This window comes from Drosophila biarmipes, chromosome 3L (genome assembly GCF_025231255.1).
Source record: "Drosophila biarmipes strain raj3 chromosome 3L, RU_DBia_V1.1, whole genome shotgun sequence".
Lineage (NCBI taxonomy): Eukaryota > Metazoa > Arthropoda > Insecta > Diptera > Drosophilidae > Drosophila > Drosophila biarmipes.
Window position 1 is genome coordinate 9972755 of NC_066613.1, and position 27246 is coordinate 10000000.

The 27246-nt window shown below is 39.6% G+C and overlaps 1 protein-coding gene across 1 annotated transcript; it reads left to right on the forward strand.

The window, feature by feature from the left end:
* The first annotated feature begins 21796 nt into the window (after positions 1 to 21796).
* Positions 21797 to 22632, forward strand: LOC108028180 (uncharacterized). Its single transcript, XM_017099841.2, has 2 exons — positions 21797 to 21847; positions 21901 to 22632. The coding sequence occupies exons 1-2, from the start codon at positions 21797 to 21799 to the stop codon at positions 22402 to 22404; spliced, it is 555 nt and encodes a 184-aa protein (XP_016955330.1). The 3' UTR covers positions 22405 to 22632.
* The last annotated feature ends 4614 nt before the right edge of the window (positions 22633 to 27246 follow it).

Sequence of the window (27246 nt, forward strand, 5' to 3'; positions counted from 1 at the left end):
ACGCAGTACGTACGTATGTTCGAGTCCCAAAACCCAAGTTCATTATGTCCACGAAGGAGTCGGAATAAAAGTCGGAGAAGTGGGATTCAGAGTGCGGTTCTGTGTGGTACAGCTGGGGACAAAGCCACTGCTCTGTGTGTGCCACGGACCACGATCGTAATGACGTACTATACTTGCGGCCGAAGACAATCATGACGATCCCAGTGCTGATATCGTGGTAGAGCCACAGTCGAAGCCAGAGTCACTCTAGACCCCAGGACAAGTTCAATGACTCTGGGCTAGAAGTTCACTGCAATCGTAGTTGGGACCACAACCACATGGTTCCCGCCTCCTCCCCTGCGGGCGCTGGCGATCCTCGCGCCCGGTCGTCCACAGTCTTTTGCTTGGCTTCGAGAGCGTGTGTTGCACACTTTCTGTTTTATGCCAGGGACAGAAACAGAGACACGTCCCCAGGTTGAGTCCCGACGACTCTGCCAGTCGCCTGCACAGAGAACATTTTCGGAGTAGGTTTTCGATAGTATCTGGATAGTTAAAGAGATAGGAAATGTTTTAAAAAAATAATACTTTTGAATCCAATGTAACTGCTTTTCTCTCTTAATTTACTCATCGCCCCTGAGGTTTCCATATATGCCATATCATTATAGGAATCTTGAAGTTCCTATCTGATATCATAAAGTTCTCCTGATCGTAGCATACTTTCATGCACATTTATTAACGATATACAATAGTAAGTGTCAAAAAATGATATTTCAATTCTTTTCTGACTTGAAAACCAGGTATAAGATAGATGGAAATATATTAGTCTAAAACCAACTTTTTTTTGGAAATAATAACTAAGATAAGGAGGTAAGCAGGAGTTTTAATTCATATGTTAGAAATACGTATTTTTTGATCAATTTCCTCGAAAGTCCTGTGTTTTGAGCGGTGTAATATTTTCCTCCTCGCTTATCCAGCCTTTTCGTATTCCTCCATACACTTGTCCTAGAGTTCTCTCCCGTACTATTTGCTAGGATTAAAGGCATTAAAAGGCACGACGTGGAGGATCATGAGGAAAGACAGCGGCAGGGTAAACACGAGATTGCTCGCTCTTCGGGTCGCTCCATCACTCCTGGGTAGTGTACCTTTCGTGGCCGAGTGTGAGTGCTGTGGCAAATAAAACATCTGTGCCGTAAAATCAAAACACAGGGGAACACGGCTTACGTACTACGAACTCGGTCCGCAAATGTTGCGCACTTTGCGAGGGTCCATTGAACTCTTCGGGGAAATCGGGAGGTGCACTGATATGGGAAGAGGGACTAAAGATATAGGGACATATATGAAGAAGCACACTATAATTGAGCTTTGTAGATGTAAAAAGAAACTGGAGTAAGAGAGAAAGTTCATTGAACTCTTCGTGAAAATTTAAAAATGCAAGGATAGGCGAATAGGGACTATTATAATTACAGGTAAGAATAATGATCCTAGCGTTTATTAATTAAAGAATATATTTCTGTATTTCCGTAGTATTGAAAACCTTCCAACTTCCTCGAAAAATAGGCAATTTTTCGTCATTCTTGTCAGATTCTCTAGATATTTCAAGGATCAGGGTAAAGGGTTCTGGAACCTACAAACCCTTTCCGAGACCGAGTACTCTTCAACCTCCCCTCTCCGCTGCGAATCAGTGGGCTCGGTGCTGTTGCAGCCCGAGTTCTGTGGCTGCAGGAGAACTTGCAAATTGACGTCGTGGGGCGATCGTGTGGACCCTTCAAGAAACAAGTAACGTTGCCTGGTTTCTGCTCGTCCTCCTCCTTCGGCGTCTCCTTTCCGCCTCTGCTGCGAAATTTATTCAGCCAGAGAGAGAAAGGGAGACGGATCGAGGGTCCGTTTGGGGTTATTACACTCGCCCAGTGGAAACGCGCCTTTTCCCCACTCCGCCGATGCGCACTCCCCTCGCTCCTTTTCAGGTTTTATCGCGCCCAGCATAGGAAGGACTATAAATCCCCGGTAGGTGCGCGGTTTTGGCGCGCTTTTTTCTCGAGCCCGAAAAAGGGGAGAATAAGCCGAATGAAATGAAACCGGTAGGGTCACTTATGTGCGGAAAATTGTGGCAGTGTTAAGGGTTCCTTCGCGGGGTTTCCTTATCAACTGACAGATGTGTTGGAGGTACTTAATTGACCATTAATTAGGGTTCCTTAATTGCCCTCAACTCTGGTAGTGTCTTAGGCTCGGTAATGAAATCGAACAGGCATCGATAGATTGTTTCACCACTTGCTTTTTAGAAACATATGAGATACATTAAATTATTTTCAATTCGGATCGAGCGGTTACTCAAATATTAACTTAAGATAGCATAATATTTGCCTATCAATAAACTCATCTGGAGATTAGTTAAACTTAAAAAAAGATTTTTATCATAGAATAAAACTAACTGACTGTACGAACCATAGCACAATCAAATGGAATTCACTGGCTTGGTGCCACAAGAGTTCTTAAGTTTTCAGCTATCCAAGTGTTGTAAAATCCTTTTGTTAAACTGTAACCTTTTAAAAAACAAAGTAATTTTAAAAATTATTATTACAATCCCATAACTAGAATTACTATTATCATATTTTTTAACTCGGGTAAACATTAAAATGGTCTCGAAAAAATGGTATTTCAAGACTGCCTGAAATACATTATGATATCTGGTTCTTCGACTATCCACCTGCAGCACGGCAACACTGGTGGGGCCCTCTCTTCGCTGCATTCGGTGTCTCTTCACCGATCTCTTGTCGCAGCCCAGAGAAAACGCCGTGCTCTCGGGAAAATCTCGCGAAGCAAATCTTCCGAGCTTGGCGCTCTTCGCGCAGTTTGCTTTTTGGTTTTGTTGTTCTTCTCGATCTTCTACACACGCCACACGAATGCAGCCGGAGTGCGGACGGTGGATACTGGATACTGGGTACGCCTACTACAGGCTCCTCCGGTTTGTCGGTTTGTTGGTTTGTTTTGTTCATCTGATTCTCGCCGACCGAGCGGTACAGTAGTCTCCCGCCAAAATTCAGTGGCGCGCTCTTTTTGTGCGTTGATCTTTTACGTTTTTGTTTTGATTTCAAAATTCTTGTAGTAACTTGTGCCAGTGTGGGTAGTGGGGCCCGTCTGGTGGGTTTCCACCGATTTCGGATTTCCACTGACCGAACCGGACCGATCCGACGATCCGACGGTCCGCCCGATCCGAGTACCAGGCCAGTGATCATGACTGCGGATCGTATCGCATCGACCGTATAGAGTGGCTCTCTCCGCTCGCCCTGCTCTGGCTCTCTGCATTTTCGTTTTCAATTAGGCTTAATCAAGCAAACGATCGATCATATTGACTTGTTTCGGGGCTTGAGGTGTGCGTTTCGGATTTTTTTCTCTGGTTTTTTTTCGCCTGCCTGCCTGGGTTATTGCTCGCTTTTCATTTTCCTGTTCTGGTTTCTGTTTTTGTAGTTTTGCATAAAAACTGTTGATTAACTGCCGCCCGAGGGGCTCAGCTGCTGGTTTTGCTCACCACTTGGTCTCTCGACTTTTTCGCTGGGTCCATTTCAGTTCCGATCCACTTTGAGTGCCCCAAGGGACGAATCAAGGTTTTCAGTAGGGCCTCCTTGATGGGGCGTAGCTTATATCGGTTTAATTTGTGCCCTGCTGTGGGTCATATTTTGCGCAAAACGCAATGACTTTAATAATCCGAGGGAATGGATATATATTGCACAATTATTTTATGGGAGTACGGTACAGAAGACAAAGATGTTGTATAAAAACCGTTGACTAGTACAGAGCTTATAAACTCAGGCAATCTAATGCTTTCAAAGGGTCCTTTTCTTAACTTCAGTGAGTGTTCTTGCAAATTTGAAGTAATAACCTCAGTAACATGAGTCCTTTGTAAGTTTTTCCACCTTCAGAGTGCCTACTGTATTGAACCAGAAATCGAAGCCCAGAACATTAGACCCACTTTCAACCCTTCCTTCGAACGCCAGATGGCTTTTACTTTTAACCGAACTTCGGCTAATGACCGCCAGAGGGCTTTCCGCTCGATCACGTTCGGCTGCGGAGTAGCAAAGCCCAGGGAAAACAAACGAAATCAGTTAGCAGTTATTGGATGTGGGTTCTACCAAAGTGTGTCATTTCTTTGGCTCTAAGACCGCAGAGCCTGCCCCTTTGGCCCCCCGAAAAACCGTTGTGCCACAGTGTAAGTGTAAATTACATCCACGGTAGCTGCAGAAGGCAGCCAAGCCACTTGGACGGCGGCGGGCATTATCATTATGTTTATTACACACGCAGACAGGCACCAACTCCTCGGCAGCAGGCCTACACTGGAAAGAATCGGAAAAAGAAGCACAAATTGCAGGTCTCATGGATATTATTTAGGTTATATTTTCCTATATTTAAGGTGATCTTCTTATTTTATTAACCTGGCGAATGGTTTCATCGTATCACCTCAAATGACTGTATGATAAGGAGAGATATGGTTTTGAAAGACATAATTTTAACCAATTGGTTAATCAAAACCTGTATTAAACGCCTTTTTAAGACCAATTTAAGAAATTATATGATATATACAACAAATATATTATATATACAACAAAGACAGATATGTTTTGATCTCTGAACTTGACTTTTTAGTGACACATTCAATTGTTGTTAGATACGATTTCAAAAAAGTTTACCATCCCTGATAACTTTTATCCCAAAAATGCTGAGTTATTAGCCACCAATAATGTTACTCTAATATAATATGAAGAGTATTTTTTCTGAGTGCACCAGCAGGGGGAGCAGCTCATATAGCACACCACTCCGAGCCGATCATAATCAGGCAGTCAGGCACTTGAGTCCGTCCAAGGGTATGGGGGCGAGTCTCGACAAGTTGCTGCCTGCACGGCTCGATCGCGACTTGGGTTTGGCTTTGCTATATCCCCTCCAGATCCCCCTGCCCCTATGTGTTCCCCCTCGCCACTCCTTCGATCGCATCACGTTTGGATGCTGCTCGGCTCGCATTTAAAGGTTGCTTGCTGTCTCGCTCCTGGCACAGCAGAGGTCAGTATAATAATACTATAACTATAAAAAAAATAAATAAAAAATTAATAACAACGCATTTTGATTTTGATATTGTCATTTAAAGTCCGTCAAATAAGTCAGAGAAAAAAGTAAGTAAATTGTTAAACTTTTGACACCACTTACGATACCAACTTTAAGCATTTTACACAGAATTTGTCACCAATCCTAAGATTCGAACTCTCTTTAAAAAAAATTTCTGCATTCATATTTATTTACAGGATACACGGGCTTGGGCTTGACAATAAATCGTTGAAATATGAAAAAAAAAATTTTATTCATCCTTTAATCTAAGAAATATGATGACTTGAACCCTAGAGGGAGAACTTTCCTAACATTATAATGTGCTGACCTCTGCCGTCTATGTTCCATCTCTTTTTAGCGCTGGGGCTGTTTAAGTGCCGTCGACGTTGTTGAATCTTTAAAACTTGATTTTAAGTTTGTTGTGTGTTTTTTCTGCTGGTTTTTTATGTGTGCGGCTGCTGCAGCGGCACCGAACACCTGTGCTGGGTTCTATAGACAATATTATTATTTTCCTCTTCTTCGGCTGCTGCTTCTTCTCCGCTGCTTAACCTCATGCAATTTAATGTCATGTTTTTCGTCTTAGTTGCTGTTGTTGGTTTTTTTTTATGACTTAAGTGCGTGTTTAGGTTTAAAGGTTTATGTGGCTATGTGTGTGCGAGCTGCTTTGCTCCTCAGCGCTTTATGTCCAGTAAATTTAGCATCTTAACCTATTTATAATGAAATGCATGCTGAGGTGTGGACTGCGGATGGAGTCAGGATTATTGCTCGTGTCATAATGTCCCACGATTTATGGGGCCCATTAAAGCACAGTTACCGGGACTTGAGGCCCATCAAAACGGCCTGGATAATTGCGGCCACCATAAAAAGGGGCATCAAATCAAGCCGATATCAAAGCAAGAGTCAACGCGGCCAATAAACTAACGCCCCGAGATGATTTACCGATCCACACACAAATTAACACAAAAGCCAAATTGGTACAATATTATGGTAAACTTATGCCCGAAGCGGTCAGTTCCAAGTAAAATAAAACAAACAGAAATGTAGAATACTCTGTTCTGCATTTGAAAAACGGAAAGTACTAGAGGTCGTTGATTTTGTAGTAATGAAGTGACACAATAACTTTTATCCAATGATCTTGTTGCAATGTAGATGAGTATTTCAACACATTAATTATAGCATTCAATCAATGAAAATTATGGTCTATGATATTTTATGAGCTGTAGAGAATTATTTGTCATGAAATGTGGATTAACACATATTTTATTTAACTAGGTGTAATTACATATTTTTGTATCCAATTAAATGTAAAGTTTGGATTATATTGTTTAATTTTTAAGACCTATAACTGTATAGACTTTAACTATAACGTTATTAGAATAACATATAGTTATACCAGATATTATTTAATTAAACAAGTACGTTGTCTAAATTAATCGCCAGAACATATTTTTAGTGAGTTAGTTATCCGACAGCTAATATACCTGCTTCCCTTTGGAGAACGAACATAATTTGCCAAAAACACACACGAGTCACGAAGCAAACATGAGTTGGCATGGCCTGTAAGACAAGTTGTAACCAGAGACAAGTCGAAATTTATGCGTAATGGCTGAGACTATGGTTAACAAGCGGGCTACCGATTCGACTCTGGGTCGCCGAAATCGATGGCTGATCAGCATAGCTAATTTGTTTGAGTCGAGGCACAGAAGACCAACGTCGGGCAAGTGGCCAAGTGACAAAGGGATCGCTGAACGCTAATTAATAAATATGAACACGGTTTTGCGGTTATCGAGAAACCGAATAATGTGGGTTAGTGCAGCTTAAATAAAATTAAACAGGAAAAAACAATGGGGATGAATAATCAGGTGGTTCCATTGAATAGCAATAAGATAATAAAATATTAGGATGTTTTACCCCACAAGATATTAACTTATTTCAATAACGGATTCCATTCGAAATGTGTGAAGTTCCCATGTGAAAATCAGTTAATATGGAAACAAACAGGGTCCCCCAATTGTTTACCAATTTTATGCAGCGTAGAAGTCATTTGGGTGAAAAGCCTCTAATTTGGTTAAGAACCGATCTCCCAAAATAGTATTAACTTATTCAACATTTTCGTAAGCCCGCTAACTAATCACAGCAAATGAACAAAAACCAACAAAAGGGTCCCCAAACTAACAAAGCGCATTCAATCAACATAGCACAAACAAAAACTGAAAAAGCAGCCCGCAGTTGCAAGTCATAATAAAAACTACAACAAAACCCACAAGCCAAGCAAATACAATGGGACGCAGGACTGGAGACGAGTACACTGCTAAAATATATTGCTTAAAATTTTCATTAAAAAAAAGCAAAAACAGATTATACTTTCTATAGATTTACCCATTTATTAGTAGAGATATTTATATTATAGACGTTTATACATTCATTTATTACAATCTTGAAGTACTTTTGTAAAATATGATTTATTCCCCACATTTACTTTAACTCTTCCATTTACCCATCTTATTTACCCTACTTATGATCGTTATTATATTTATTTATTTATTTTTATTACTTACAATTTAGACTATGAAAGATATTTTTATTTCCCCCTAAGTTAGTTAGGTTGCCCTTGCCATTTATTAGTATAGATATTTATATTATAGACATTTATTACATTACATTCGTTACAATCTTGAAGTACTTTTGCAAAAAATGCTCTATTCCCCACGTTTACTTTTAATCTTTCATTTATCCATTCAATTTATTTTCACTGCTTAAAATTTAGACATATATAAGATATTTTTTATTTTCCCCTAAGTTAGTTAGGTTGCCCCTCAGTGTAGGTGCAAAACACTTTTCAGCCCAGCGCAGCTACTGGGCATACGCCAAAAAGGAGGCGACCGTCGACCACGCCCCTAAGCAAATAGACCGTGGAGAGTTCCAATATGACAAAGCTCTTCCCGTCTTCGCCTCGAGATCTTCAGCTAGCTGATCTTCAACTTCTGGCCCATCACCATCGTCATCATCGGCTTCGTCGCCGTCATCATTATGATCTTCAACTCAACTTCACGCCGCAAGTCAAAATGCAATTAAGCGCGGCTACTGGACGAACTTCGGTGGGTCGGTTGGAAAAGGGTGAGGGGGAGGGGGAGGGGGCCTCTATAAGGCGGGAGGCTGACGATGACTACGTTGTAACTATCAAACCAGCAGATTGTCAGAGACACATAAAGAAAGATACAGTGGAATGGGAGGCAGGGGCCCAGTGCACTTGGGGCGTTGATGGTTCGGGCGGAGTTGCGCACACACAGATGGATAGAAAAGATACATACGGACAAAAGATACATTTGTGTGTACGGGCACATGTATCTGTACTACGTGCACAACAAAACTCGATTTCAGTTTAAGACGCAGTAAAAAGTTGTAATGCAGCTTAAGACGGCAGCGCAGTCGCCTTAAACATAGAGGAAGGAAAAGAACCGAACGAAACGGAAAACACAACAACAAAAGCAAAAAGATATACAACAACAACAACAGATACACCAACAACAGCCCGAGATACACCAACAAAAGATATAGCAGAAACAACAACAACACACAACTACAAAATATACAACAAGCATACAAAATAAAAGCTTTTGTACTGGAAGTGGCAATTACACGCAACAAAATTAGGGGTTCGTGGATCCAGGCCATAATTTGATATATGAAATTTAACGATTTAGAAAGGGGAGTTGGGCGAAGGAGGCGGTGGGTCAGGCAACTAGTAGCTGGTCGGTTATTATAAAGGCCGAAAGAGAAATTGGCGTAGATCAATCAGGGTAAACAAATGGAAATTGGGCTTGGCAAATAAAAGAAACTGCAGAGTGCGCAGGATGGCGAATATGCAAGGGTAAATAAGTAGTGTAGTGCTGCTTTTGTATGCCTTCCGGCTTACAAGTTAATATTATTATGACAATTTATAATAAGCCGTAAGTAGGATTTTATTAACAAGGCTTCTGGCTAAACATTTTTTTCTTTGAAGTGATTTAATTTGGATAAAATAAATAAAAAATAAAATAAATGCTTATTACTAATATCTAAAAATAAAAATATTTTTTTAATATTTACTAGTTTCAAATTGTAATACTAACCTAAAGTATAATTTTTATTCTTAGTTCTCAAAAGCACTCGCTCTTAGTTTATTCCCTATCAATGAAAAACCCTCATTGCTGGTTAGAAATAATTAATTGTTTTTTCTGTGTATCCAGCTGCCAGCCGCAACAAAGAAGGTTCTAAAAAAGCTTTATGCATCGTCGTCGACGCCGTCTCCTCCATCCGATCGCACAGTCCGTCTCATCTGTCCCATCTGTCCGTACCGTCCGTAATGTCCGGCTGTCCGCAGAGCAAACCGGTTAACCAGGGGCCTACGCCACTCCGATATCGGAGGAGTCCAGTGTGTGCTGTTGATTTGTGGCGCGACGATGTTGCACTGCACGGTGCAGTGTACACCCTGCAGCGTTGCAGCTGCACTCCACAGCCACAGCCACATCCACACTCAAAACTCAGAACTCCACGGACGGACGGTGGGGCGGATGGACGGACAGCCGGACGGACGGCACAGTGGGACCTGCCAGTAGGCGGTGGGCTCGCTGGGCGAATGGGCGATGGGGCAACGGGGGGAAAAGGGAGCCCCAACGCGGAGAGGGGGACTCGAACATCTTGTTGCTGCTGTTATTATGACGCTCGAGCAGCTACTGTGCACTGCTTAACGATCTTTTGCCTGATCATGCTGCAACAACAAACCAAATCCAAAAGCTCTGGCAAGCGGGCACGTTTTCTTAAGATACCCTGTAATAGAGGGCGGAATAATGATGGTGTTACAAACTATCAAAGAAGTCCACCGCAAAATACAGTTTTAAAATAAATATATATAGCTATAGGGTTTTAAAAGTTTTAATCTAAAATAATTTTGGAAATCATTTAAATTCGAATTTCTATGATATTCCTGATATCTAATATATCCTCCGATATATCATTGCCGCATAAGAGGCCTGATTGGTTCCCCACAACTAAGCACCTGTAATTATTTACGAAACAACTTGAAAGGTAAGGTGTAAAATATACTAAGAAGCAAGCCTCTTTTGAAATACTTTTTTGACTAAAACTAGGTAAATGGTATCGGAGATTCGATATGCATCCCCACCGTTTCCCTGCTTTTGTTTGGTGCATTGTTTTTTGTTATTGCTGGCTGGCTACCGTTTGTGGATCGCTTTGGAAACGCTTTTTGGCTCATTGTCAATGTCGCTGCCTCTGGGGCACACGAGTTGGAGTTTGGCCCGATCTGCTGGACCGGGAGGGGATCCATATATAAAGAAGAGATCGCAGCATGATTCATTTGTCGTGCTTTTGACGTTCATAACATTGATTCGAGCAATTGCGAATGCAAATCACCACTTGGCCGTGATTATGGTTTAGTATGGTCTGATCCAAAAGGTTTTAAGTTCTCAGATCTCGATTGCACGGAAACAAAAAATGTTTCTTTATGGTCTTAAAATATAACATATTCCTTTTCATATTTATGGTTCTATTATTGATCTTTTAATGGTCACAATATGTTTAAGAAACTACATTTTTGAGGTGTAATTCATGTCTAGTTAAAAAAAATAATTTTCCTATGTGTAATTTATGGAACCCATAATTGTTTGTCTTGTATCAAGAGTTTCCACCCACTTGGAGGTTAATCTATGGAAAATGAGCTGTGATTAAAGTGCTTTGCCCATATACATTTGCTCTCGGTCAAACTTTGCTTAATCTTTGACTTGACGGGTGCAATTCCTATTGGCCCCCCAGGGGGTGTGCCCCATTACGATTTCCATTCGATTTCAAGGATGCTGCTGCTAATGAACAATTGCTGGAAAATCAGAAAAAACAAACTGACCCTGGAACGTTGTAGCATCGCCAGATAATCGCAATTATGTGGAATGGTCAAGGTTGGGCCGCGACATCTGGGCTTCTCAGCCTGCACACTCGGTTCCATTTATTGACTCTGGGAAATTTAAGTAGCCAAACAGAGGCAAATGCTCTAAGCAAATAATGCAGGCAGATATCAGTTTTTCGTTTGGTTCTGGGCAAATAGAAAGGCACTTTACACTGAAAGTGCTTATCTTGAGCAAACTTTGGGAAAAGAACGAAGATTTCGTGGATGGGCTCTTTACACATGGCTTACAGGTGATGGATGGGCGTGATCGACAATGGAAATAAAGGAGGTGCGATAAGGTTGAGAACAACAAGGTTTTTAAATGGAAATTTTCATTTATTACTATTCAAAACTATAAACAGAATTTAAAATGCCGACCTGTAAATAAAAAAGTAAAAAGGATCAGTAAATACAAAGAGGTGATTATAATGTAGTAAACAATTTGGGTACTTATTACTTCAAATTTTAATAAACGTCAAATCTAATTTTGCATCACCTAAGCAGCATTGTGTACGTGCTAGAACCATCTATTAAGAAATAATTATTAACAATTATTAGCCATTTTATTCTTCCAATCCCGAGGCAAGTCTATTTGCCCTATAAATAACCTTGTCCCTTTTGTCACGCCTCCAGTTTGATTGATCATATCCACGCGATCACTATAAATAGACGCTGGTTCATAGAGCCAGGTTCGTACTGTACCCGGCAATAAAACTTACGAGTATGTACATAGGTACTTTGCAATCGCTAACCGGGCAGAAGAGCAGCGCAACCAGAAACCAGATTAAACCGCAGATGCGCTGTCAAAGTGACAGGGCCAGTAGGAACGACTTGATTGCCCATGTGACCATGCCCAGGATCGGATCTGAGCCAAGGAACCCGCTCCCCGGGCAAACAAGAAGGAACGGAGCAGGGACCCACAACGACAACCACGTTCAACGTTCTAATGAACCCAAAAAGATTTTACGCACCAAAGACTTTTTTCAAGTATCCACCAGATACTCGTAGGCTCGTAGTACGACTGCAAAAAACAGTAAGATAGGAGACTGGCTTCAAAGATCGAAGCTTAAATACCCTGGAAAGATAATTATTCTATGGTTTTGCAAACAAGTACATCTAAATTTAGGGTTTTAGATATATAAATTAATGTTTATATCTATTCAATTTATGTCCTTCCACCATAATGTATCTTCAAGAACGTATATCTTCAACAAATAGGATTGTATTATAATTTTAAAAAGTTTTCTTTCTAGTTGTATTTTTTATCGTAACTAAAATAAAGCTTTTTATCTAATTTTATATTATATCGTAAATTAAATACATTATATTATCTAAAACAGGTATTGCATATAATAGAATATATTTTAATTGTATATCAACGCAGAAAATTTTATTTAAATATTTATTGTTTTTAAGGTAAGATTAAAATATATTTAAATAATAAAGATTACTTTATCTAATTTTTTCTCTATATAGTATAAAATTTATAAATTTTTTTAGGGTACAAAATGGTCTTTGCGAAAGAGAAAAAAAAGCGGCTGTGTGCCTGCCTTTTCTCTGTTTTGATACGATATAAAATTAAAGACCTAATGAAGTGGAGGCAGCGACAACGTAGAGATAAATATGCACACAAAAAAAATAAAATAAAGCAGAAAAAAACAACAAAAAATACGACAACAACAGAACTTGTTTGACCAGTAACCGCCAGTTGTTTGGGGCAAGAATCATCATAATTTTTACTATCAACTTGCAACATTGGGACACATGCGACGGCCGTCGATTCCTCCGATTGCGTGTGCCCCGCCACGCCCCCCCTGCGGCCTCCTCCGCCCACGCCCCCTTCGGCGAGAACGAGACAAAACAACAACAAAGCCCGGACAGCACACAAACATAAAGAAATGATATGAAAACAGGTCATTGCCTTAATGGATCTCTACTCGCCTCCGCCACACTTCCAGATACAGATACAAATATATCTGGGAGTAGGCCTGTGTGGATGTGGATGCAAACGAAGACTGCGAAAGGAACGAAACGAATCGAAACGAGAAACTGCATACAAAACTAAAGGAGAGAACAAACTGAAAACTGAAAACGAGGAAGGCACACACAGATACCCACTTACACACACTGGGAAATCAACGATAAAGATTTAAGCAAATAATCAAATGCATAAACAAGAAAGGGGAAAAGTCACCATACCCGCGAGGAAAGCCATTTATAAATACTCTTTTATTTCGCATTAAAAAAATATTTTTCATTTAATTTTACTTAATAGGGGGTTTAAAAAATGTAAACATAGAAATATTATCAAAATTAAATAAAATTCCTTTAATAAAATATTGTAAAATAATGATTGAACTTAACATTTCAGATAAAAGGAAAACCTTTTTATGCGAATGCTAATCAAATCATAATATTTAAAATAAAATATATATATTTAGTAATAAAATCCTAGAAAACATATTTAGAAACCTGATAGGTACTATCCATTTATAGGATTTTTAATACTTAATCCCTTGCTTTATTATAAATCTTTTACCTAATCCTGGTAGTAAGAAACCTTTTTTTTTGTTTACTCCCCAAGCGAGTCATAAGAAAGGGTATTCTGGGGTTAGAATACCATTTCATATATGGCAAACCGATGCACTTCACGGGCTTCTGCGACACTTGAGCAAAGATTGAAGTGCGATCGACCAGGAGGAGAAAAAAGAAAGGGACTAAAGGAAGGGCTCCACGCGTACCCTAAATATCGTACACAATTCAGATTTATAGTTAAGGCTGCAGAGAACAACTGCCGGGAATTTGTGAGGAGCCTGGGGTAAATTGGGTTAAAAGTACAATTGTCATTTAGACTCTAATTGGAGGCGTGTGCGGACCAGTCCGCTGATTGGATTTAAGTCCCCTAGCTCTGTCACTTGGCCACAGGCCACAAACAAATCAATTCCAATCCACAAACCAACATATATATTATTCCTGCACAATGGGCTACTGTTTTGGCTTGGGACAGTTTCTCCAGCTGCACGGGAAAGAATTAGCATATTCTATTTTAATTGGTTTGATCAATGGGGTAATCTTCAAGAACATTTGTGGGGCCTAAGATCCTAATCAAGAATCGAAGGGTTGCCATGATCATTTAATTCGTTCAGTCTGTCATTTTACTCTACAAACTAAAATATTTATCAGAGAAATATAAAAAATATTAAACAATTTAAACAGAAAATAGTTTTTTTATTTTTAACTAACGCCATTAAGTATTTTTAACAGAATCTTCAGAATTTTAGAAGGGATTAAACTTAATAGTTTACTTTATTTTAAAGATAATTTTCCAGCGTTGTGTTATGTTATACGTTAAGTTAAACGATATCAGTGTTTTGAGTACATTATAAACTTTATTTTTAATGTAGTACATTAGAATATAATATTTTAATAGTACAAATAAAAGTAAACATATAAGACGTGCTAAGTCAATTATTTATTTAATATTCTTTGGCCCAGTACAATACCCTTTTTATGTGCGTGTACTTGACCAGGTCTCAGCTTGACGCGTGCCCGCCCGGAGCTTTTCCTTCTGACGGAGCAGGATCTCTGGCTCTAGAACTGGCCATCCAGTACAGTGCCGCCGTCTTTTGCCAGCTGTCGAGGCCCCTTCTCCGCAGTGCTCCCCCTTTGCCGTGGCCTGTGATCTTGTGCCACTTGATCTGCTCCTTGCTCCGCCAGCAGCCAATACTCGCGGATAGATAAGCTCCCAACTGCTCTTCGCATCGCGAGTTTGCTTATGTAATACTAGACGAAGGCGACTCCTCCTCGGCAGCGAATCTCGCTTCTGCCGGTGGGCCTTTCGACTGGTTGGGGCAGCTTGTTGCTTTCTTAGTCTCCGTGGCGTGCTGCCTTTTGATAAATTGCATTTGTCCAGGAGCGGAGTTTCCTATGCAAAGGTATAATACTAAAAGAGTTTGTTAAGTAATATATTTTTTAGTATAGGCAAACTTATGAAAAATGTGGGCAAAAAGGTTTTCTGCTTGGCAAGTTACTTCTTTTTTCTTACGCATCCTCAATCTGTGCAGAAAATAAAAATTATTGTTACCGATGGACGTACTCAAAATCTATACTTACAAAAAATATATATATTTTATTACCTAGACTTGTTGACAATGTTTTTATTACCTAAAATAGGTAAAAAATCGCATTAGAATTGTTTGAGGAATTGTAATTAATTTGATTTTACTGCTTTTTAGCATTAGAACATGCAAACGTTTTTAATCTCCTCCTTATATAACATATAGTTTCTTTCGACGGTTCTAAATCCTTTCCATATTTGCTTAAGAACATGCCCCCTTTTTCGGTTTCAAGCGCTCCGCGGCTTACGCAACAGCTGTCAGCAATAGGTTCAATTGTATTTTTAGCATTGCGCCTTGGCTAAGTAGGCATTCTGCCCCAGAGGGGCAGGGGCGTAGAGCGGCAGAGGAGGGGCCATGTGCCAAGGGGGCTGGCACAAGTGCACGGGGCAATAATTTATTTGCAGAACAGCCTTTTGATGGAGCAGCAGCACAAGAGCAGCAACTAGAGGAGCAGCAAGTGGCGGACACTGGGGGCAAGAATAAAAAAGTTGTACTAGGAAATAATAAATTATGGATATTTGGCTGAGGAGTCGACTATTTGATATCTGCTAGGCAATAAACATGATTAAATATGAGAACAAACATGAAAGGCAGAAGTGATTTTAGTGTATGAAACATAATGATGTTATTAAAATGGGTATAATTTATATAACTAACCAATTAAATTATGCTTCGTAGTTAATTTAAGTAAGGGTTGACACCTAGTTTTAAAAGCTCAAAAAAAAGGTAAAAGCATACCAATAAAAATATAATTGTTATAAAATGTTAAATATTAAATTATTTGACATACCTATTTTATGTTTTTTTAATGCACGAAAGCACTTCTGGCAAATGTTTTGTAAACCATTATAATCAGGGGTTTCTCCTTTTTAGTTTCACATACCCAAAGCCACCCATCTGGGTGTCCATACATTGTCACTAAAGCTGGGGCGTTTCTGGGTCTGCCTGGGGCTGGGGCGACTGGCGGAGCGACAAGTGCAGCTATGCAAGATTACACACATTGGAGTGGCGTGCTGGAAAATCTTCTGCGCCCAAACTCCCCCTTTCAGGAAAAGAATCGCATTTAATGTGGCCCCAGGGCAGCTGGCGAGGCGTTCCCTGGACTCCGGGACGTGAACCGAAATTATCTAATTTGCAAAAGTTATTGCGATTAATTGGGCGTAATTATTGCGTGTCGTTAGCCGAGGCTAAATGGCGCCTTTTATGCAGCCATCGTAATTATTTTCTTCTCCTTTATTTTCCCCTGGCTTTCCGCTGCACTTTGCTGACCACTTGTCAATTTTAATTGATTGTTAATCTGGGAGGAAGCCTGATCTTGACTCCATTGCGGTTCCCCCCTTTCGATGGGGTTAATCTTATAACGTAGCAAGTTAATTGTATTAAATACGCTCCACGGCATTGTTTTTTTTGCAGCAGCAGTTCTGGCGGAGTTAATGAACCATTGATGATCAAGGATAAGCCCCAGCATTGTGGACAGGGCAATTAGTTCGAGTGGATTCGCTTTTTGTTGTGCTGGGCTCTTTATTGTGGCGGTATCTAAATATAGACGACGGGGCCGTAAAATCTGTATGGGTTGATATGTGAGGCTGCCGACATAAACCAATTTATTGCTGATAATTGCAAAATACAGCGAAGGCTATGATACGACATACGAAGCTTGCAACTATGGAAGTACATAGTATACAAGTAAATTATCTCATAGGAATTGATATTATATTAAACCTCAAATACCTAACAAAACCCAAAAAAAACTTGTGAGTATTATGCAATATTTGCATGATCTTTATTTGGCTGAATAAGATATGAAATAATTATATTTAAGCAACAAAATAAAGTAATAAAACAAATTAATTCCATTTTCTTTCTTTTATAACAGTTATGATTTCAAAAAACCCATTAATCCAATTTCATTGTCCACGTCCACCTGCTTTCAAAAAGGTAAACCACCTATTAGGATCAGCCACAACTATCTGGGCTCCCAGTTTGGAAACAACCGTCCAGTGTGGGAGTTACCCAAGGTTCAACCTCCTTGTCACTCAGCTGGCCTGCCTTACATTTGTCTCGAACCTCTCTGTGATTGTTATTAATGATGGACATAAATCAATTGACTGGCGGGGGACTTCGGCGGGGTGGGGCGGGACAGTATGGCAACCGAAAAGTTCTCCCACCTCACGTAGCTGACCAGACGGACCGACCAGTCAATTATGCCAATTGCTGGCCCCAAAACATATCTACGCGCACATGTGCATTCGCATCCGTATGTCCATATGCAACGGTTATTCGGTGCTGCGCATGCGCACCACATGAGGTCCAATAAAAATTAAGCGCGTGTTGCATTTGTTATTGTCAGTGTTGTGTGGCTCACTTGACCAACAAACGAAACAACACGTACAAACTTTGACGCGTGACGTGGTGGAAAAACCACACTGTCAAACAAAAAACATATTAGTTATATTTTGGGATATCCTATGAACATTTAAAAAATAAATTACTATTATAACTATAAATTCAGAAGACTTGGTTTTGCATGATTTGGTTTTTGTGGACAGTGTCACAATATATCGTTAGTTTACTATTCTACAGCACAGGAAGTTATATTTTATCAGGTTAGTAAATTTTTAAAAATATTTAAGATGCGTTTTTTGTTGACTAGTTTTGTTTGGCACTGCCACTTGTGGCACGATCACAGTTGCAGCACACTAACACAAGGGCAACAACTTTCGCATTAGGCCAAACCAACAACAACGGCAACAAATTCGCTGTAACCTGCCACGGAAGCCGCGACGCCTTCTCAACTCGGCCTGCAACGTAGGAAGACAGGCCACCAGGCAGTTGTACACTGAAAAAATATAAGTAGGGCTTATAAATATAAAATATAAAAATATATATGTATATAGTCGAATAATATCACATTTCAAATTTGTTTAAGAATTGCACAAAAGAATTTGATTAAATGTTAGGACCATTAGTTGTGTATTAAATTTATAGCCTTTCCTATTTTTTTTATTTCCTATTTTTTTTATTTGAGGAAAAACCAAGCTATTGGAACAGCTCTTCCCTCCTTCTTTTAAAATCACGGTTCCCATTTTACCGTAAATTTACTTACAATATTTTTTTTTTATTTTTCCCTCTTTACCTTTAATGGAAATGTTAATGAAATCAGCTTTGATATTTATAAACGAAATATTCATCATATTTTCGTATGCTTAAATAAGGATCATAACTATTGTACAATCAATAGTTTCGATATATCATTATTTTTTGTAATTTACATATTTAAAAAAAGAAATCATTAATATTGGTTCTTGTGTAGCTAAGATAGCTAAAAAAGTCGGGACAGGCCTTGTGGCGAGCCTTTAGCATTTGTTAAAGCCAAGAGTGGCTCTCGGGCTCTTTGGGCTCTGTGCACATTGCAGTTAATTTTCGCAACGACGCAATTGAGTTTTCCATCGCCCACGCCACGCCCTCCGCCCCTTCCGATCCTCTGGTAACAGTTGCAGCTGGTTTATAGCGCCGTTCGATGGGGTTCTAGTTGGCATTGCCGCCTTCTCACCTGCTCCACCGACATAGCCAGCTGTTTGGGATACTCTAACTCTCCACAAATAACCTGCTTTGTTTTTCATATTTAACTTTTTATTACAGATCCAATTTAAATTGATGTTTACTAAACATTATGAATATTATTTTAAATTTAATAACTAACTATTAAGGCACGAATTAACCATCTGTACTGCTCTGAACCGGGTAAGTTCTTGCTCTCTTATTAAGCATATAATAAGCTTCTCTGTATATGTAACTAGTTTTATATTAGCTACTCAATATTGTGCAGCAAATAATAAGAAAATAAGACAACAGCATTTTAATGACATATAATATTATAAATATTGTAAATATAGTTTTACTATTCCTTACTATGTACTTCTACAATTAAAAGTATCACAATGTTAAAATATGGTCTAAATATGAAAAGTTATTGGCTTAGTAAAATTTAAGAGTATTGCCAGTTCTATCATTCGATTATTTCAATATAGTATTTTCCTCTCCGATTTTTGGCGCGCAAAATTTCAGGTTTCGTAATTTATTTTTGTTTTCCACTGAATTTTCTCGGCTTAAGTTTTGGTTTGTGCCTAGGCGTTGTTTGATAGTTGGTTTCTTGGCTGAACTGCGTCTGGGCAACGACGCCAATCAAAGCGCGTTTAATTAATTGAAATACGTTACATTAATTACACTGTAATTAAATGTTTGATTTATACTGCTAGGACCGCGGCCAGGTCCCAGGTCCAGACCCCAGCGGCGTGTAGGTGTTCATTAATGGTTGACCGACCTGTCCGCTCTGCTCGCTTCGATTTCAGCGATTTCTGCGATTTATGCTAATGCCTGTCACCTGCTCGACCACTTGGCGAACTCGGAGCAGCAGACTGGCCATTAATCTGGGATAGGAAAGCCTCTGAATATGCTAAGTTTGTGGCCCGCCTAATGGTTTCTTAACTCGTTGTCTTTGCTATTTCGTCATATCTTCGTCTGTGAGGTAGACATTGTAAATGGTTGTACTAACTGCGTTCTGTGTTTGTTTTATATCGGCAATATTAATTGATAAGTCAATATCAAAATTTTAAATTAGAATTTAATTCTATTGATTTAAGAAATTCGTTTGAAATATTTTTATTATTTTGTGACGCCTATAATTTACTTCAAGGGCACAACATAAATGTAGAATCTATCTGCTCACAAATTTGTTGGGTGCAAAAATCCTAAATTAAACACAAAAAAACTCTTTTATATTAACATATTTTTAAGTCAGTCCCTAACAATAACGTGCATTCAAAGTTTACATGTTTTGATTATGATTATAAAAATTCAGATACTGCATTCATATTTTAAAAAATATTATCTTTTTACTTTCTTTGGGTTTTCAAAAGCCATTCCCCCCATAAATCCTGTTCTAATATTTTTGATTGACAATGCTGCCGGAGCAGGGAGAAAGATGGATCTTTGGCCCCCTCATTTTGTTTGTCCCTTTGGGGTTTTTGGATCGCTGATCCGAGTCAAAGCATTATCTAATGTCATGCCTCGCCGAGGACAGCGAACTGTCACTTGACATTACGCTCGTGTGCTGCTCCATTTGACAAAAGGAAAAACCGACAACTGTCGGCTCCTTGGCAGTTTTCCGTTTTCATTTGTGGCACGGGGCGCAGGCGCAGGAGCACACTTTCCCCCACGAGCCGTAGAACATGTGTTGCATATTACTTGGAAAATGCCTTGAATTGTTTGCGGCTTGCACATGGCTGTCCTCTTGGATACCACCTTCTTGTAGGGTATATAGCATTTATATGTAATTTTTTTGGATTTGTGGTTTATAAGTTAGACACTTGAATTGATGGCCTCTCAAAGGAAAGGTATGGAAGGCACACAACTTGTAATAAGCTTATGATTAATATACAATTTTTTAAGTATATTTTTTAAAATGTATTTAGTCGGAGAAAATTGGTTCTGGAACATTTAATGTATCATATAATATTACTACGAGGTACTTTAAGTACTCCACATATCTATGGGTTTTTGGGGGAAAAATGGGTGGATAGACCCACAGCAAGCCCCCCTCGAAAAGCGAGCAATGCCAAGTTGAAGTGACGTTTTCATTTTTCGGAAAATCCCCTCTCATTTGACTTTTTCTATTTATAGTTTGTGGCAGGCGCGGGCGCGTGGTGTCCCCTATTTTCTGGGCCTCCTCCCCCTGAAAGGAGGCCGCTTTCCCCCGTCGGATCTTGAATGAATTTGGTATAAATATAAACTAGCGCGCCCTCCGCTCTGGCACACACTTTCTGGGGAAATCCATCCGTGAAAATGTAAAATATCTCCTGCTGAGTTTAGTTTTTCTGGCACTGCGCACTTTTTTGTGCTGGTTGTTTTGTATTTCGTGTCTTTTGTCTACACGTTCTCGAGTCGCTGCTGTCTTTTGTTTATAACTTTTCAATTAATGCTTTATTATCGCTTTTTTCTGGGGGATTTTCCCCCAAATTTTGATGATCTGTTGATGGGACTTCGACGGAATTTTCGGGGCCACCATCTGGCGGGGAAAGGTGAAGTGAAGGCAATTCCAACAAATTGAATTATTTTAGTTGGATTTTCAACACGGCGCTGGGTGGGCGTCGGATTTTGTAGAGCGTTACAAATGGTGCTATACAATTGATGAGATTTGTGGTAGTTAGGGCAATTAGGTTTTATCTTTATGTTATTTAAAAAATATTTTTAAGCGATAGCCGACTTTATATAATTTACTAACGAGATAGGACGAGCAATTATTATTTGTGAACTTCATGATTTATCATTCTATTTTTGTCAACATCACGTGCTATTTGGTTTAATATATAAATGTTTAATTATAAAAAAATGTTTTCTTTATGTAAAATATTTATGCTCCAAAAATTTACCTTCGGCTTCATTCATGTCAACGTCAATTGGTCAATTAAAATTTAACAAGGGCGAATTTGAGAGAAGTCTTGTTAGAATCGAAAGATCAGAATCAGAAAATACATTGTTGTCGATGAACTTCAAAACAAGAACGTTAATAAATTCGTAAACATATGGAACATGAAAATCGCGTGCCAAATCAGTTCCGAAATCACCAAATAAATAGGATGGACGGAGTAAATCCAAGCTACAGTTCAAAATGAGGTGGCCTGGGATAATTTTACTGCTCCACTTGCTGCAATATACAAAGGTGATTTTAAAGAATTTATATAAATTATAATACAGATATAATAATTTAAACAGTGTGAGCAATCCTATGAAGTTACCAATGAGAGGCTAGAGCCCTTCGAGGGCGATTCGCAGACTTTGGTGTTCTTCGACAACCTGAAAACTGTTGGCCGGGAGAGGGCTCTCAACGGGTCCTTCAAGTTCACTGGTGAGATGAACAATGATGACTTCAAGGTTTCGGTGGAACTCTATTCGAGTCCCAGAGGCGATGGGGAGTTCAAGAGGATGGCCATGGACGTGCCCCAAACGAGCATTTGCGATTGCTTCAAGAAGTTCTACGTCCAGTTCGTGCAGCCCTCTTTGAAAAATGGAGAAACCACCAATTTCCCCCTGGTCGATGACGACTTTTGTCCAGTTCCTGAGGGCGACTTCTACATCAAAAATGTCCTTTTCAACACCGAAGATTGGCCATCGCAAGTGCCCCGGGGGATTGTCAAGGCGATCATAACCTTCTTTAGTGGTGGCGAAAATGTTGGAGGCCTTATTGTGGAGGTGAAAATTGAGGATCGAGAAAATTAGAGGGGCCTATGAAAATATGTAAAGAGTTCAATGAGTGATAAACTTTTGATTAGCCAAAGAATGAGTGCAAAAAGTAAAAGTTTGGAGATCTGCCTCAGATTCATGAAAATAGATTAAGTTTATGTATCACCCAATGTTTAATTTCTAAAAAAAAAAAATGTCTTTGAAAGCTAATTATAAACTTGACGCCTTAAGTTTTCAACATTAATAAATTAATTATAGCATTGACACCACTGCAACCTTTTCAAGCATTGATTGAAACATCATAAAAAGAAACCCCTGGGCGATGAATGTGTGAAATCAAAGATCATGTTGGTATTATTAAAAAGCGCAACTATGTTGCCCATAGTTCATTTGCACCACCTGCACGACCTTAGGAACTACGACCCAATTGTGTCAGAAAATCAACCACAAAAGATCAACAATTTTCAATTGTGGCATGAAATCAATAAAGTCTCTGTCCGCTGTGGTCACCTGGCCACAACTGCGGTAAGGTGTCCACTCGGACCCCTGCAGATCGTAAACAATGCTCCTCGGTGCGGAGACACGATCAAAGCCCACTGACAAGCGACTCCATATGACACCTATATCACGCACCCACTCCCAGAACGCTCTTTCCACGGCCCCTTTCAATTTATGCAAAGCACATCGAGATCGATCGGAGTTACTCAATTAAGTGCCAACAATTTGCTGCGAAGTTTTCAATTTCGATTGCCTGGCCAAGGAAACGTGCCACATGTTGCGAGTCTTTTTATGGGGGACGCCAGCAGGTTTTCGGCTCTCCATGCGCTAATTTGAGCAAATCAAACAAGACTTCGCAAAAAGATTCAAAGCGGTTTTCGGTGCTGCAGCCAACCAGTTTCGATCGCTGGCTGCGTGCAGTTTTTGTGGCAGCAGCACGAAAACACAAAAAATAAAAACACCTGCCACAATTGATTAAATCGCGGCAATTCATTGTTGTGAGCGAAGAACTACAAAGAGGCAAGGCAGAGCGCAGTTTAAAACAGTATGAACTGGGGGTATAAATTGGAGATATCTTTGTTCGGTGTAATCAAATGGAATTAAAGTTAAAAACTATTAAATCCTAAATAATAAAATATTAAATAAGATTAGTTAGGTTAATAACAAAAGTTGTAATTGGTATAAATTGATGATAGAAATGTCATAAATACATTTAAATATTTCATATTTGCCCTTTACTATAACAAGCTATCGAGGTTTATTGATTTTGTGGATTCTGGGGTTCGTGGGTGTTCTTTTCGCGATCGTGAGGTTTTCCGTTTGCCCAACTAAACTGGCTCAGACACCTTGGCTACCAATAGATTTCCCTACCGACTCCCCTCTGTTTCGCATAAATCAAGTTTTGCGCAATAAAGTTTTTGGCACGTTCTAAAAGTGTTAATTGGATTTTTTGCTCAAGTCCCACACAGCGATTTGCATAGAGCGAAACGGAAAATTTGTGTGGGCTGATGTCGATCAGAGACTTGATCAATGCTGAAAATGCCCCGGTGCTGAAGGGGGCGGGAATTCGTCAAATGCAAGTGTATCTCATTAGCTAATGTGTGTAGATTTTCAGAAAGGATTGTTTCTTCGGCTGACTTAAATACAGTTTGAATAAAGAGCAGAAGTTGCACAATTCCCAAATGAAACGAAGTATCATTTATACAATTTTTTATAAATTGTAATTAAGGTTTTATAATTAACCCTTTTCAGCTTGTGTAATTTTTATACAGAAGTAGGAAGACGTAAATAATTGCTTTTATTTGTACCATCTTGATGATCGCTTACACTGAAGTGATAAATAAAATTAATTTATAACCCCGAGACCTCTTTACGACTTCTACAAGAAATTTAAGTGTGATCTGTACGCTTTTTATTTGGGATTTGATTATTTCCAGAATTTACACAATCGCTTTAATGGCATCCAAAACAGGGTCATAAAACTGTTCGAATCTTTGGATCCAGCGCACAGCTGCCTCTCGAGAACAAAATCAACTTGTACAAATTGTTTTCCACAGAATTATGGCAGCTATCCCAAGGCCCGAGAATGATAGCCCAGCGACAATGATTAAATATTTGAGCCTTCTGTTTCAGACCCCCCCAAACGATTACAGGGCAGCGAGTGTGGAACAATTTTATTAATGGGTCGCGTGATTTAATGTGCCCCCCGTTCGATATGGATATAGCTATAAATCTGTGGGGCAATGCTTTGTCTGGGTCGCTGCTTAATTGCGTAATGATTGAGTTAGTTGCTGGTTCGGGTTTATGATCCCAACCGCTAAGTGGAAAGAAGATCGGCGCCCCGCAGTGGAAATGATAGCCGAAATCGAGCCAAGAAATTAACTTTTGAACTTTAATTGGGTATCTCTCAATTGGCTTAATAAGGTTTGGTGCAAATGAAAGTTTCTCACGTTCTGAATCTATTGAATACTTACACTCCACGAGTTTGATATTTCATCAGCTCTCTTGCAAAGTTCATTTCAATTTTTTCTCATTGTGCCATTAAAGCTGTCATCGCAGTATTTCAAATACATTTGCCTTCCCAGCCCAATCAAAGTCATAAAATTTTGCTAATTAAACGACAGCAGTTGGTGACCCAAATCTGGGCAGAGTTTCGCCAGAAAACATGCCCAATAAAAAATGAAAAATATTCTTGATGGTGGCGTCGAAAGAATTGCAACAGATTTTCCACTTGAAAGTTTTTTTCGCGCACAAAAAATAAAACCACATATTGAACAGAAAATCCGGTGCAAATGGATACTTCAGATGGAAGTCCTCATGCCTAAAAAATATTTTTTTGAGGCTTATAGCTTTTACTGGGCTTAATGATGATGGAGTGCAGAACGACATGTGAAGTCGGAAGTTTTCCGAGCGCGGTGAAAACTTTTAAGGCACAAAGAAAAGCGGGGAATTTTAACAAGCCTCAAAGTATGCAAAGGTAAACGAGAGGAGCGGAAAAGGTCCACCATCATCGTTTGGAGGGGACAAAACCAATTTATAGATAATAAAATAATTAATCATGCACTTGTCCGACTGAAAGTCCGAGGACACGCAAACACCCAGCACATTATGGCCAGGATCCCTTGGCCATTAACTCGGCTGTCTAAAGGGACTCTGACTATGATTGATGTGTACGGAGTGACTAAACACAATTTTCCAGTCAGTCTGTGTGCAAAATCAGAAAATTTCCTCGCTGGCGGTGGAAAGATTATGATAAGACAATTTCACTCGGCTTCGCTCTCTAATTAAACTTGTCTCGCAGAATATTTCTCAATTCGGTGTCTGATTTTTTTGCGGCATCATGGTAAATAAGAAGCGTTACCCATTAATGCAGCCACAGCCACTCAGTTGACTCGATGAATTATTCATGTGGGAGTGGTCATTTGGGGTAAGCCCCCTCCACATTTCCACAAACCCTATAATTTACTCGGCTGCCCTGCCCTTCCCAAGTGGCACACTTATATCTGGGATAGGTCTCCAGTCCTTTTTACTTTCATAATTGATCTGAAGGGCAGGAATACGAGTGCTGGGGTTCCTTAGCAAATTAAGTGATTCCGAATGGTCAAATGACTTGCTAAAGGTTCCAGGGAGGACAAAAGTATAACAGGTGTCGGGATAAGGGTAATGGCTCTAGAGTTCCTTAAGACAACAGATTAAATGGTTTATGGGGATGACAAAATATCCGCTTCCGCTACTTAAGTTTCCTGGGCGATATACATTTATACATCTCAAAATAAATCTAAAATATTTCTTCTCATTATCAAAAGGATATATGGTATTATAAATTATAAATAACCTAAAAATACACAATTTTAAGTTTTGCGGAAACAACGAATGCCTAGTCTCCAAATTTAAGCCGTGGCCAACCCATTATCTAACATTATCCCTGATTAGCGAGCCAACCTCTGAGCCCTCGGCACGGAGAGCAAAGTGAGCATTTTGCGCAAAATTGCATTGCAGAGTGAACAATGATTTATGTGGCAGCTGGCCGCACCTACATTTATGCCACCGAGTGGCCATAAATCACACCAAAAACGCAAAGCTGCGATTCTACCGTAGACCCGGCCGAAAGAGAGTCGGCCAACAAGCCAAGCAGCCAGCCAGTTGAGCGGGCCCAAGTGTCTGTCAGAAGCGGACAAAGTCAAAAGTCTGGGCAGACAACAAATTGATATTTTTAACATGCGAGTTCAAATAGATAAAGTCAATTGATGGACGGACCGAGTGCGGAGCCGCAATAAGAGGAAAAATCAGTAGCGGTCCCGAGACAACCGCTCGAGAGAAGTCTCGCATGGCATGACAATTAGCCGACCCACAGGGGCCCAGCCTGCCCACTGTGACGCCTCCTTGGGACAAGGGCACTGCACAGTGGGCGGAACTCCATTGGGAAGGTGTTACTTCCATAAGCGGATAGCCAGGAGTGCTTATCAAACTATGTGAAAAGCTTAAAGTTTACAAATTGCAAGTTATATTATTATTAAACTTTAATATATGTGGTTTTTAGCAAAGCCTTGCATCATTTTTAATAATTTTTTATAATATTTGTAATTTTAATTTAAAATTTTATTAATTGTTAATAAAAGGAAAAGCGCAGCTTACAGTTGATGTTATTGTAGTAATGTTTTAACGCTAAAATGAAACTGATACATGTAAATCATAAAATATTGCTTAACAATTAACTATTTAAAATTGGGAAATTAACCACAGTGCATGTGGCTTGTCAATTTGTTTGCCTCCCCCTCTGACCGACTCCTCAAGACCCCTTTTCCCTAGTTTTGCTCGCACTCTTGTCACAAATTGTGCAAATTTATTTTACGCGCTAAATGCAAAACGTGCCCGGCCAGC

Coding starts and splice junctions, on each gene's coding strand:
- LOC108028180 (XM_017099841.2), top strand. CDS start 21,797: ATGAGGTGGCCTGGGATAATTTTACTGCTCCACTTGCTGCAATATACA. Junction 21,848..21,900: donor ACTTGCTGCAATATACAAAG/GTGATTTTAAAG, acceptor TAATTTAAACAG/TGTGAGCAATCCTATGAAGT.